The 14,328-nt window shown below is 35.1% G+C and overlaps 1 protein-coding gene across 1 annotated transcript in view; it reads right to left on the bottom strand.

Moving 5' to 3' along the window:
- The window catches only part of Ptpn4 (protein tyrosine phosphatase non-receptor type 4), a 154,064-nt gene that overhangs the window by 50,320 nt on the left and 89,416 nt on the right, over positions 1 to 14,328 (bottom strand). The window contains exons 12-13 of the mRNA XM_028771480.1: positions 11,065 to 11,237; positions 1,462 to 1,530 (exon numbers count right to left, since the gene is read on the bottom strand). Of these exons, the coding sequence (XP_028627313.1) occupies positions 1,462 to 1,530; positions 11,065 to 11,237 (242 nt within the window). The remainder of the gene's footprint in view (positions 1 to 1,461; positions 1,531 to 11,064; positions 11,238 to 14,328) is intronic.

Raw genomic sequence — 14,328 nt, 5'->3', positions numbered from 1 at the left:
AGAGAGAGAGAGAGAGAGAGAGAGAGAGAGAGAGAGAGAGAGAGAGAACGAACCCCCTGAGTATATGTAAGGAAAAATATCTTGAATAAATGACAAAAAGTTTGTAGGGGGCTGTTATGGATGATGGTTATTCTCCAAGTCATTTGAAACTATTTAAAATTAGTATTTTAGAATATAATGAACTATCTATCACTAATTGGTAGAAACAGGGAGCAATTTTCATGTTGGGAGGAAGGAAAAGAGAAAAAGCAAACCCAAATACAAAACTATTTCTTCTAGAAATACAAAGCTGGAAGGACCTTTGGATTTTTGACCAAGTAAAAATGTCCTATTATCTTTATAAAGGCTTCCAAATCTCTAACAACAGTAGATGGCAGACTCAGCTCTTCCTGGCTTTATGCTCTTGAAGTAATTTCCATTAGGAACAAACACCTGTCTCCTTGTCCCTCTAGCCATCTAGCACCAGCAGCCAATGTTAGGTCCCTCAAATGTGCTTCCTTTCTCTATCAATGTTTGGTCGAGGTCCTTATTATTTTTACTTGCATTACTGCAATTATCTTCTAATTAGTCACTAGTTATTGAACCCATACTTTGCTAACCCATTCTCTATCCTCAACTATTATCCCAAAATATAAATTTGATTATATCATTTTTGTCTCTAAAAAACAAACTGGCCCTCACCAAGTCTGATGAAACAAGTATAAATACATTTTTAAAGCAATTTATCTTTTAATAGCATGATTTAATAACAATATAAAAGGGGTGGATAATAGGACTCCTTAAATTGCTCAAAAGTATGTAATAGGAGACTAACTTTCTACTAAAAACTTGTATTAGCACTACTCGATTTAGCCTATTTAAAACTACTGTACTCAATACATGGCTAAAGTTCTTAAATGTGTTCTTTTTAAAAAAAGAAGCAGGATACTAGATAAGCTAGTTTCTGTTTCATTGACATAGTATATCATTTAGAAAACATTTCTAATTTTTTAAATAAAAATGTTTATTTTATGTGTATGTGGGTACACCTGAGTATGTGCATGCATATTACATGCATACAAAAGTCCATGAACCAGAAGCAGGCATCAGAACCCATGAACAAGAGTTATACGTAGTTGTGTACTACCATGTAGGTGCTAGGAACTCAACCTGGATCTTCTACAAGAGATTTTAACTGAGTTACCTATCCAATCCCCATTTCTAATCATTTTAATGCTTTTAAAAATTCAGCAATCTATTGGACTGGTGAGACAGCTCAGTGGTAAATAAAAATGCTTACTGCCAAGCCTGATAATGTGAGTTCAACTCTGAACCTACCTAATGGAATGAAAGAACTTTGTGTAAAAAGTTTTACTCTGATTTTTATACACATGTCTTGTGTGTCACCCCCTTTCTAGCACATATCATAAAATAAAATATCAAAAAACAAAACTCTTACATACTAAAATAGAATTGACTTACCTTGCAAATACCCTGTCTTTATTTGCCTTTTCTTTCCCATACTGAACTGACTGGACTTCAGTTCTCCCACTGAAATATATAAATATGCATAATATCTTAAAATGGACTACAGCATAAAATTATAATATAGAACATGATTATACTACAATTTTTTAAGTGACGAGATATTTGTAGTAAGAAAAACAACAATAAAAGCAGCAGAGTAAGAAGGAGAGACTGGACTACTTTCCAGTTCCAATTAAATAAATGAAGCTTAATTATTGAAGTAATTTAATAAATTTAATAAACCAAGATGTGTCAGGAGACAAATGTGTGACAACAGGAACTCCTTTCCTGTGGTGTTCCTTTCCTACTAAAATGTTCTCTCTAAAGTCAAAAGAGCCCTGTATCAAACTAGCTCTATGGCCCTGACCTATCCTAACAGAAGAGAGTTAGCTAATGCCTCTGTTAGCAAATGATGGGGCTGAATTATATGGTTATTTGGATAACTTCTTTTTTCCTTCCTACTACCAACTATGACAGATATAAAGACTGTCCATCAACTCCTTCCATGTCACAATACAAGAAATTTCAGGTTTTTGACTATAGGAAAGAAATGAGGTCAGAAATATTGTGGATGCTGGGCACTGTTTCTGCCTTGAAACTGACGTGCCTAGACAGCACTCTGTGTATGCAGAGGAGATACTGATCCTCCGTCAGCATATTCAGCTGTCTTATGAACGAGTAGATCTCAGTGAGTTTGTAAAGGCAGCCTGTTACTGAACTGTAAATGAACATAAGTTTCTAGTACAGAAAGAAGAGCCATTTATAAATATAGATATTTAATGTATATAAAATTAACTAAATACATGTTCCCAAAGCCACACAAGCAAATGTTAGATCATACTACTGCTACAACGAATATAATTTTGAAATAAATGGCATGATTGATATTTACTAGAAAAATGAGAAACTTTATTATTTTAAATGTGAAATTTCTGAAAAAAAATTTCCTCTATGAAGGCCATATATTCAGGTTAATTAGTTTGAATGCATTTAACCCCTTAAATATTCAGAATAGTAATAAACATGTATATAAACAGAGATGGCTAAGCAAGCAAACTTTGTGACTATTTCCAGCTCTACTTTCTAGTCAATAATATTTCAACTCTTAAGTATAACAATATCATCAATATTCCTGGCCACTGCTCACCATGAGGCACGTCCATTTAGGGAAAGAACTATCTATGTACAGTGTTTGTCATGCTGCCTTTCCTACTTCATTTGCAAGAGTATTAACATTTTAATAATTAAAAGGAACTTCCAATACATTCTAAACCTAAGAGTAGAACTATAAGCACAGAACCTAAAGCTAAGAACAAGAACTATAAGCACAGACACTATAAATACATATGGCTTATGTCCAAACACTGATGTGCAATGGACTGTCACAGGCCCTACGGCTGTAAGTAATCACACTCCACTTTCTAGATTCCTTTCTGCTTAGCTTTCTACTAGATTATGCTTTCACAATGTATAGACAAAAGATCAGAAAAATGAGAGAAATGCAAAGCAGATACTGGCAAGTGCTGGGCAGTGAAAGATAACATCTTGATGAAGCAGTACTGCTCTGACAGGGCCAGGACCAACTGGACTGGCCATGAAAGTATCTCTGAAGCATAGTAGCCTGTCTAGGCTCAGGGAATCCAGATCAAATGTGACCCTTACACATTACTCCTCATGCACACTTGGTTCTTAACAACCACTCCTCCCCACTTACTCTCACATTTTTGTTTATTTGTTTTAAATGCCTATATAACCACATCTCCATATTAATTTTATTTTACTTAAAGTATCAAAAAAGGCTCTGAGTTTCTATCACTCCTGACTGATAAATTAAGATGGCAGTGAAGCAGATAAAAATACAACTCTATTGATCAAAAGGCTGGAATAACAAGTCAATATCCATAGCAAGTAAGAACAATTAATGTTCCAAATGGATTTATATTGTATTTTGTTCATAAAATACCTTTTGAGAGTCAGAATAAAATAAAAATCTGTAGCAATTACAATATCAAATTGTGACAGTAAACAATGAGAAAGTACCAACTGTTAAATACATATATACAACCTTATTGTAATAATTCAAGTAATAAAGAAAATAATGAAACAAATAACTAAAACGTAACCCAGTTTTAAACTTGAAATCTCATTACAAAAATATAAAATTTATTCTAAAAGTTCTTTTCTTTTAAATATTTTCATGATTCCTTTTTTAAAATGTGCACTGTTGTTTTGCCTGCATATATGTCTGTACAAGGGTGTCATAACCCCTGGATCTGAAGTTACAGAGAGTTGTGAGCTTCCATGTGGGTGCTGCAAGCTGTACTGGATCCTCTGGAAGAGCAGTCAGTATTGCTAATCTATGAACCATCTCTCCAGCCTACTGAAACTTCTTACATATCCACTTAGAAAAGGCTAGAATTATAGGCATAATCTTATACTGTGATTACAGTACCTATGCTCAGAGGTGGAGCTGCTATTCATTGATAAAAGGGAGAAAGGGCTTAGGAAAACATCATAAAGTAGATAGATATGTACAATATGACACATTAAAAAATTTGTCCATAGGGATTCAAGATACTTTCTCTCATCTACTGCTTCTTTTTTAAAACTTCCTAATTTTAAAAAGCTTTTATCATCATAACTTCTTTTTCTAGTCCTCACATTTGCCGAGGATGAATACTACTGGTAAAGGCTTACCTTTTATTCTCAGGGCTTTGCACCAAGACTTTTTTGAGTTAACTTATTTTCTTGAGTTGTTATTTTCTTGTTATTTAGTTAGTCTGGTTTACTATTTTTCTAAAAAAAAAAAAACTTATAAAATTCTATTTTCACTTTTATTTTATGAGGAAGAGTATTTTGTCTATATGTGTAACTCTGAGTGTACAGTTATTTCTCACTAAGAAGGCATATTAATTATAGTACATCAGAACCCTAGAACTGGAGTTACAGACAGTTCTGTGCCACCGTGGATGCTGGGAAACAAATCTAGGTCCTCTGCAAAACCAGCAAGCACTCTTAAGCACTTGGTCACTCTACAACTCCTGATCAGAGACCTTACAATGCTTGAGATTTTGCATACTGAATAATGTCTACTATGTTAGCTTTAAACTTCTTTGAATCAAAATCTGGCTGTGTAATTAATATTTTCAGTCACTTCCCTACACATCTCATTTTAGAACATAAATATGAGGAAAAATTTTACTTGGCATATAGTCAGTTTAAAAATAATCTAATGTATTGAGATTCTAACAAGACTGATCAAGAGACAAAACATACAAGCATGAATGAAAGAAGCAGCCAGACAGTGGTGGCACACACATTTAATCTTAGCACCCTGGAGGCAGAGGAAGCACTATCTCTGTGAGTTTGAAGCCAGCCTGTTCTACAGAAATACTTCCAGACATTCATGGTTACACAGAGAAAGCCTGTCTCAAAAAACCAAACCAACAAACCAAATAAATAAATGAAGAATTAAAGTACCATCTCCTAAAAAATCAAGACTTAAAAAGATAATGAGGGTCATTGGAAACTTTATGACAATAAAGCCAACAACTTACATTGAACGAAATACATCAACTACCAGTTCAGAAAGAAAAAGTCTAAATAAAATAAAAATTTTAAGTGAAGTCAGTCCAGAAGGAATAATTGATAAATTCTATTAAGAATTTAGTATAAAAAGGAAGTAAGGACTGGAAAGATTATAGAGTCAATAAAGTGCTTGTTACACAGTCATGAGGACCTCAGTTCACTCTCCTGGAACCCAAGAAAAGCCAGTATGGCAGTTTGTGCCTACCACTGAGAAATGCTATGTTGACTATGCAAAATAGTTATTAGGCTTGGTTTTTAAATTACTATTTAATATACTAGAAAGTTCCTTCTGCTTCAGTGGTGATTTTTTTTCCTTTTATTGGATAATTTCTTTATTTGCATTTCAAATGTTATCCCTCTTCCAGGTCTTCCCTTTGGAAACCCCCTATCCTATACCTCCTTTCAATGCCTCTATGAGGTCACTGGTGATTTTTTTCCAAATAATTTACTTCAACTGTCTTTTCTGTTTAGATTCATCATGCCTGGCTTTTCTATTGGATGTTGTAGAGTCCAAGTAACCTATTTGCCTTTTTTTTTTCTCACATTTTATCTGAAACCTGTTTGAACTGGAACAGGAGGCTGGCTACTGCACTTTATGGCTGGAGATATTTTTATGCACTGTATAATCATTGTCTCTATATTATATAAATACTGATTTCTGAACAAACAGAGAAGATTATAGGCTGGACTTTGGTATTGTTAAGAATCACCTGCCTTGCTGGGCGGTGGTGGCGCACGCCTTTAATCCCAGCACTTGGGAGGCAGAGGCAGGTGGATTTCTGAGTTCAAGGCCAGCCTGGTCTACAGAGTGAGTTTCAGGACAGCCAGGACTACACAGAGAAACCCTGTCTCAAAAAACAAACAAACAAACAAACAAACACAAATGAAAAACAAAACGAAAAACAAACAAACAAATAAACAAACACCACTGGTGACAGCAGATGTTGGCGAGGATGTGGAGAAAGAGGAACACTCCTCCACTGTTGGTGGGATTGTAAACTGGTACAACCACTATGGAAGGCAGTCTGGCGGTATCTCAGAAAATTGAACATAGTATTACCTGAGGACCCAGCTATACCACTCCCGGGCATATACCCAAAAGATGTTTCAACATACAACAGGGACACATGCTCCACTATGTTCATAGCAGCCTTATATATAATAGCCAGAAGTTGGAAAGAACCCAGATGCCCTGCAACAGAAGAATGGATGCAGAAAATGTGGTACATTTATACAATGGAGTACTACTCAGCTATTAAAAACAATGAGTTCATGAAATTCTTAGGCAAATGGATGGAGCTGGAAAATATCATCTTGAGTGAGGTGACCCAATCTCAAAAGAACATACATGGTATGCACTCACTGATAAGTGGATATTAGCCCAAAAGCTCACAATACCTAAGACACAACATATAGACCACATGAAACTCAAGAAGAAGAAGGAAGACCAAAGTGTGGGTGCTTTGGTCCTTTCTAGAAGGAGTATCAAAAGTTTCAACCAGAGCTCCCAAAGTCTAAACCTCCAGCCTGAGAGCACAAAGGGAGGGACTCATGCCTCCACCTGTATAGGTAATTGAGGGTGGCCTTGTCAGACATCAGTGGAAGTGGAGGGCCTTGGTCCCCAAAAGTTTGGATCCCCTAGTGTTGGGGAATTTGAGAGCAAGGAGATGGGACTGGGAGGATGCTTGGAGCACACCCTCATAAAAATAGGAGGAGGAGATATAGGATAAGGGGTTTGGGTGGAGAATGGGAGAGGAGATACCATTGAAGGGTAAATACGTAAAATATCCAATTTAAAAAAAAAAACAGATAAAGGGTCTAAAAAAAAAAAGAGAGTTTACTTATTTCAAATTATTTTCAAAAGTTTCTAGGAGATGCTAATTGGCTAAGATCTTATTTTAAGCTCTCCACAAAAGAAGTTAAGCCTCTGTTTAATATTCTCAAGAGAAATGTAAATCCTAATTTCCCTCAACAATTAATTGACAAAAGAGAAGTAATCCCACAAAAAGTAGAAGAAGCTAATACTAATCGATATATTATATAGCCTGATTAGTTGTTGGCTGTGCTATAACAGCCCTTTGACAAAATAGATAATTAATATAGATTTGTATTTCTTTAAATAGGGTCTTTATGACTCTCTGAGTGAGGAAGGAGCAATTGTTGGAGCTTCTGCCCTGATTTTACAAGAACTATGAAAAATTGGCTTTAAAAACAAAACGGTACCCCCTCAGAAAGAGTCCCCCTGAAATACTCTCCATCATGCCTTGTTCACTTTTATCTCTCTAAAGCTAAAAGCCCATGGCAAATCTGCTGCTGACTGCCTCTGGTACCACCAAGACCAACAAAACTTTGCCACAGATATGGGGAAGGACCCTCTTATCCTTAAAGGGAATGGCCCAGACCCAGTTCCCTTATGGGGCCGAGGATTGATATGCCTGTCTGATACCACAGAAGGCACAGCTAACTGGCTACCAAAAAGATTAATGAAAAAAAATAGATACCCCTACAAAGCCAGGCCCAACCATAAATACGATGAATAACAATTTACATCCAGGGAAGAGAAATCTCCCTGAGAATTCCCTTCTTTTTCCTTTCCAGGTAAAAATGAATCACCCGTGATGTCTGCTAATCTAGAAGTTCTAATCCAGATGCTGGCCTCTGAACTTATACAACTCAGACTTCGAAGGGTCATTGACAAGAACATCAAACAGCTAGAGATTGACAACACTAATCTGAAGAAATCCCTCGTTTTCCTCTTTGAAGATACCTCCAAATATCGCAAAGATCCTTATTGGACTTGATTTACTCTATTACAATAGAAAAGGCTGTGTACAGCTCTTGACTGTGTACAGCCCTTAAAGAACAAGGTTGCCTTTACATAGACAAGACAGGATGGTTAAAGAGAGCATGAAATAGGTCAGAGAAGGCCCTGAGAAAAGTCAGAGAGAGAAAGAGAAAGAGAAAGATGAGTGCTGGTACAAGAATTGGTTTTCACCCTCTCCATGGTTGTCAACCCTACTTCCTCCCATCATGGGACCATTATTTAGGTTACTTTTGCTTATTTCTGCTGGTCCCTGAACCTCATATAGGCTGACTAACTCTGTGAAACAACAGATAAATAATTTGGTAGCAAAACCTATTCAGATACATTATCATAAGTTAGCTATGGAGGACCACGAGACTCAAGATGAGGTTGTTACTTTATACAGGGTGTTCCCAAAACCAATCTCCACCCAACCTAAAAGAGGGGACTTCTGCCCATAGACCAAGCAGAGAGGGGCCACCCAGAACCTCCTCTGACAGGCGATCTGAATTCTTGCTTAGGCTGCTAGGCTAAGCACTGCAAGGGAATATAAATAAAAATTAAAAATATCTCTCTGGGTTCCCTGAGGGACAAGCCTGACTGCATAGGGGTTGGAAAAAGATATCAGGACTGGTATGGCCCTCATACCTCACTGGACAATGACAGGGGGACCAGAGCCATTACAAAGTCCCTTTCAATTACTGGAGGCCAGGCCTCTATCCCCGCCTTTGCAAGATTAGAATTGCCACAGCCCTTCTATAGTTAGAGAAGGGAGGAGATGTCAGGGGCAGCCCTGCTTACACACTGAAGGCCTAAAATCAGCCATAGGCCTAAAATCAGCAATAGGCCTGTCATACATGTATACTAACACCAAGTCTTGGGTCTCAGTGGAAAAACATTGAAACAGATGGCTATAAGCTAATGTAAACAGGCAGCTTTCGTGGAAATATACCAGTCTGAGTAGTCATAGACCTTGTAAATAGGTAGCCTTGGCAGACAATACCAACTTAGATAAGGACAAGTGAATCATAGGCAGAGTCATAGTGACCTGTCCCCTGAACCTTCACCCAGCCGATACCCGGTTCTGAAGATATCTCTATTCCCCCTGAACACCCACACTCCACTGTCATCCCCTTCCCCACATCTTGCTTTTCTGTGTTTATAACCCCTGTGTGAATGAATTACAATTTGAAAAAACTAAATAAATTATTTTTAAAAAAAGACAAAAAAAAAAAGAAATCTGCTGTGTTTTATTTTTAGGTAAAAAAATAAATTCTATTTCATGGTTAATATTAAATTCTGAGTACTTACATTTTTTTCCCTTGGGATGATAAGCATGTATTTTAAGTGATATATCACATTGTTTTGACTGGTATTATTACAAACTGAGCATTTATAAATGTTGGAATTTATATTATTAACATTTTGGTGGTACAGCTATGCATTTTTCTTTTCATATAACAATTTCATCTAGCATAAAATATCAGAAATGGAAAATCTTATTTGTACACAAAAGCAGATAAAAATGAGGGCTGGAGAGATGGCTCAGTGATTAAGAGCTCTGACTGCTGTTCCAGATGTCCTGAATTCAATTCCCAACAACCACATGGTGGCTCACAACCATGGGATCCTATGCCCTCTTCTGGTGTGTGTCTGAAGACAGCTACAGTGTACTGGTATAAATAATAAGAAACAAATAATTTTTAAAAAAGATAAAAATGAATAGCATTTGTTTTATTAGATCACCAGTAACTTTTTCTGTATGAGTCTTACTAGATTTCACTTTAAAACTAGCTTTTATGTGTTATTTTAGAATTCTACAGATAGGACTAACCAAGGTTTCTACAAATAATTATTTCCCAAAAACTGTGGCCATGGGTAATATTGAAAAAGAAAATCAACAAATGCCAAAAGGCACAGCTGAATAGGTAATATAATTTCTCATATTCTATAGCACAGGAGACCAACTGTGATTAACAATTAACTGTAAATTTCAAATTAGGTAGTAGAGTTAAGAACATTTCCAACACAAGGACATGATACACATCTGAAGCTGTGAATATATCTGGTGATTACATACTGCATATATATGTCAAAGGCCACACAATACCTAATTATGTATCAGTAAAAAACTTAAAGAGAACAAGTCAGACAAATTTAGGGGGACTGGAGAGATGGCTCAGCAGTTTAGAATACTGACTGCTCTTTTAAAGGACCCAGGTTTGATTTCCAGCACCCATACTACCACTCCTAACTGTCTATAATTCCAAACATAGGGGATCTCTTCCAGCATCATGGGCATTGCACGCACATGATGCACAGACATACACAGAAGCAAAAAAAAAGCAAAAAAAAAGCAAAAAAACCCATATACATAAAATAAAGGAAAAATTTTCTGTAATACAGACAAAATGAAGAGAATACAGGAAAATGTCAAAATCTGGGGTTATTACTCAACAAATTCATCTTTTTACCTATTTGCATAATGGTTATTTTAAACTCTTTTAAGTGTGATAGCTCCAAAAAATACTAAACTGTAGGTTTTTTCTAAACAAAAAATTATATACTACATAAGATATATCTTGCCTTTTACAAAAGAAATGAATATATCTTATAGAAAAGCTTTCATGTAAGTAATAAATGCATTTGGAATTATAAAATCTGTTGGGATTATAACTCTGCAAATGTGGCTAATTACTTATAAAATAATTATCTACATCACAACCTAATGCACGGGATATCAAGTCTAATGTATATCACAAGACACCATAGACTTACTGATACAGACACACAGCAAAAAATTCCATGGATTTTTTGACTCTGTAGGTTTGGCAACTAACAATGATTGTACTGTTTTGTATCTAGATCTTTAATTAATGTATTTTTAAATTTTATTTTTTTGTGTATGGATATTTCATCTGCAATGTCTATGTACCATATCCATGTCTGGTGCTCATGGGGGCAAGAAAAGAATGATGTATTTCCTAGGAACTGGTGATACAGACAGCCATGTGAGATGCCATGTGGGTGCTAGAAATTAAACCTGGGTCCTTCTACAAGAGAAGCCAGCTCTTAACCTGTGAGTCATCTCTCTAAACCTAGATCTTTAACCTAAAGGTAAGGAAAACAAAACAAAACAAAACAAATAGCATAAAAGTAGTACTTACCAGTACCGGAATTTGGAACCTAATGTAAAATAATGTGCAAAAAAGTTCTTTTGAGGTGGAAGTGGTCTATCCAGGCGGAAGAATGTATGATGTTCTACACACGCTTTCCACAAAGTTTTACATGCTCTATAATTCACCATATTAAATCCAAGTAATGTTTCTCTAGATTCATGCTGTATTAAATGACAAAATTCAGAGAAAATGGGAAAATGTCAAGATATGACAATACTTTTGATAAATAAGTTATTCCAGCGTTGCAAATGCTAATCTCCTTCAATAATTTTATTAAGCAAAGGCTCAGTGAAATTAATAAAAAGGTTTATAAAATGTGAACTTCTATAATTTAACAACTTTTACATTCTTGTATTCTCTATAATACTTAGAAATAACTTTAAATTTTTTAATATTTTCAAGTATATTTACAAGTTTTATTAGCTATAATTGTGCTTCAAAATATAATCCTGGACCACACATTAAATTTTTATAGACCCACAATTTGTAATTCTGCCTTGATTAAAAATAAGAATACTCAATAGCTCAAGCATTATTACAAAAATCACATTAGAAATTGACTAGCATTAGAATAAAATAATTCTCTAGTTTTTCTTTTGGCATAAACCACATTATAGCAAAGCACACATCTCCTGAGTATCATATCTATATCTATATCTATATCTACATCTATAGATATAGATAGATTATAGATATATAGATATGTATATCTATATATACACGTGTTTGTGTGTGTACATGCAATATGTATATTATATATGTAATGTGCAATATATAAATAACAGATTACCTACTTTACTCTTTATAGAGATTTGATATTTCTCATTTAGGGGTAGAAGACCAATGTTGTGTATACACATTCTTAGTGTCTACGTACATATGGACACATTTATGTTGCTAGATCATTGTATATACACACAGACACAGATATAGATATTTATATAGTAAGTGTATCTGTGTATCTATATTTAGTTAAAGTAGTTAATACTTCCTGTCAAAGATAGTGTGTGTTCCATATACTCACCAATTTCAGTGATTTTCTGGTTTTGTTTTCTGTCTGTGTATTGAGATAGCATTTCACACTGTACCTTACACTGGCCTGGAACTCACTATAATGTTCAGGCTGGACTTGAACTTACAGCAGTTCTCCCACAGCCAATCTTTCGGGTGATACATTATAAGCATTGTGCCACCCCACCTATTTTGAGTTTTTGTTATTTTACTGTTTTGCATTTTGGTTATAACATGTACCTCTTCTTGATGACTTTAATAAGGTTCAACATCTCTTCATGTTAATGGCAAATTGGATATTGTTTTTTTGTTTGTTTTTTTTTTCAAAGCATGACCTTCTTCTGCAGCCCAGGCTAGCCTCAAATTTGTGGCAATCTCCCTACCTTAGCCTTTCAAATGTAGGGATTAGAGATTTAGGCCACCATGTCTACCTTATTTTAGTTTCTGAAGCAGACCCTCATACTATGTAGCCACGGTTGATTTTGAACTCACAACCTTCTTGCCTAAGCCTTGTAATTACCTGGCTACCATGAAGACACTGTCACTTCTGAAGTGGTATTCAAGGTACTGGCATATTTTTCTGTTGGATAGCATACATATGAAAGGACTTGGAGTGGCATATTACTGCATATACAGCCAGTGCTAAGTCACTCTGTTAATAGTATCTTTTGATGAACAGTTATCAGTTTGAAACAGTCTGAAACAATGAATCATTATCTTTCAGAGCTTCGTCTATGTTTTTTTTCAAGAAGTATTATCATCATGAAAATGTTTTCCATAAATAAAACAAGATAAAATGTTTAGATGTAAGAATGTAGTTTCATATTAAAAGGTAAAATGATTAAACCATAACTTGTTGTTTACTAGAAAGTAAAACAGTATCATTAACAATGGTTTATATGGAGTAACAGCTTAGGTGTTGTATGATATAAAATAAATATTATGTAAGATGACAGAATACCTTACAAGAGAGTATAATACAGTAAGTTTTTTCAGTGTGTGTTCATTGTCTAATATGTGGCCTCCCTATTAAAGCACTGCTTCAAACACTCTGCATGCATTTTTGACACTGTTAATTGCATTTAAAATGTAATAACATTCTTTCTAATTTGTGAACAATGGACTTAAAGTGTCTCAAGTGGTTAAGTATAACAAGTCCAAGTTTGGATCTGCTGCTGTTGTTTTGTCATAAAGTCTTGCTATGTAGCTCTGCCTAGTCTGAAACTTCATTGTAGACCAGGGCTAACCTTCTGAGCACAAGGCTTACAGGTGTGCATAACTGTACCTACCTATAACTGTGGATAGTTAAAAACAAATGTTTTATAAAGAAAACATTGGCAATATGATGTATTCTGCAAAATACATCTGTATGTGGTCTTTAATCACTTGCAAGTTGACTTTTGATGCTGTTGTTATCTACAGGTAAACATAGTGCTTAATGACACAATCTCTCAGAGAACAACTATAAGAAGTAAATACTAAAAATGGCTCACACATTACCAGGCACAAACACTGTTTTCAATAAAGGTTACATTTCATAACTCTTGTTATTACTATTACTGACAACACATCCACCACAGTCAGGTAAATTAATAGTGTTTTCTTCTACAACACTCCAAGCAAATTATCTGTTAAGTAGGTTTTTTTAAAAAAAGATTTATTTTATTTGTATGAATACACTGTTGCTATCTTCAGACACACCAGAAGAGGGCATGAGATGCAATTACAGATGGTTGTGAGCCACCATGTGGTTGCTGGGACTTGAACTCAGGACCTCTAGAAGTGTTCTTAATCACAAGACATCTCTCAAACCCCTGTTCTCTAGTTTCTGGATAACAAGACTTATTATACATCCTTCTCAGAATATTTGCTGAAATTTACTATATACACACACATATATAAATACAAAGACACATACATGCATAAGAATATTCAGTACCAGTATTGGTCAAAATATTCCCCACTGGAAAATAGTAAAACTTTCCTTAGCAGTAGACTACACTGTTAGTTTATAGCATATACACTTAGTAGAATATTAAATTAAGGAACAAACCACAGAATATCAATGATGTCAATACAATATGAATTTCATATTGTTAAAAAAAAGAAGCTAAGTACAAAAGGACATGCTATATGGCTTCAGTTTTTAAAGTTAACAACATCTAAACTACTTCATGGCAGTACAAATTGAAATAATGCTGCCTATCTATTGGGAAAGCTAGCTACTAGAAGTGTGCAGTA

The sequence above is a fragment of the Grammomys surdaster genome, unplaced genomic scaffold, assembly GCF_004785775.1.
Source record: "Grammomys surdaster isolate TR1022 unplaced genomic scaffold, NIH_TR_1.0 208, whole genome shotgun sequence".
NCBI classification, from domain to species: Eukaryota; Metazoa; Chordata; class Mammalia; order Rodentia; family Muridae; genus Grammomys; species Grammomys surdaster.
The sequence above is the reverse complement of the archived record's forward strand: the minus strand, read 5'-3'. Positions and strand labels throughout refer to the sequence as shown.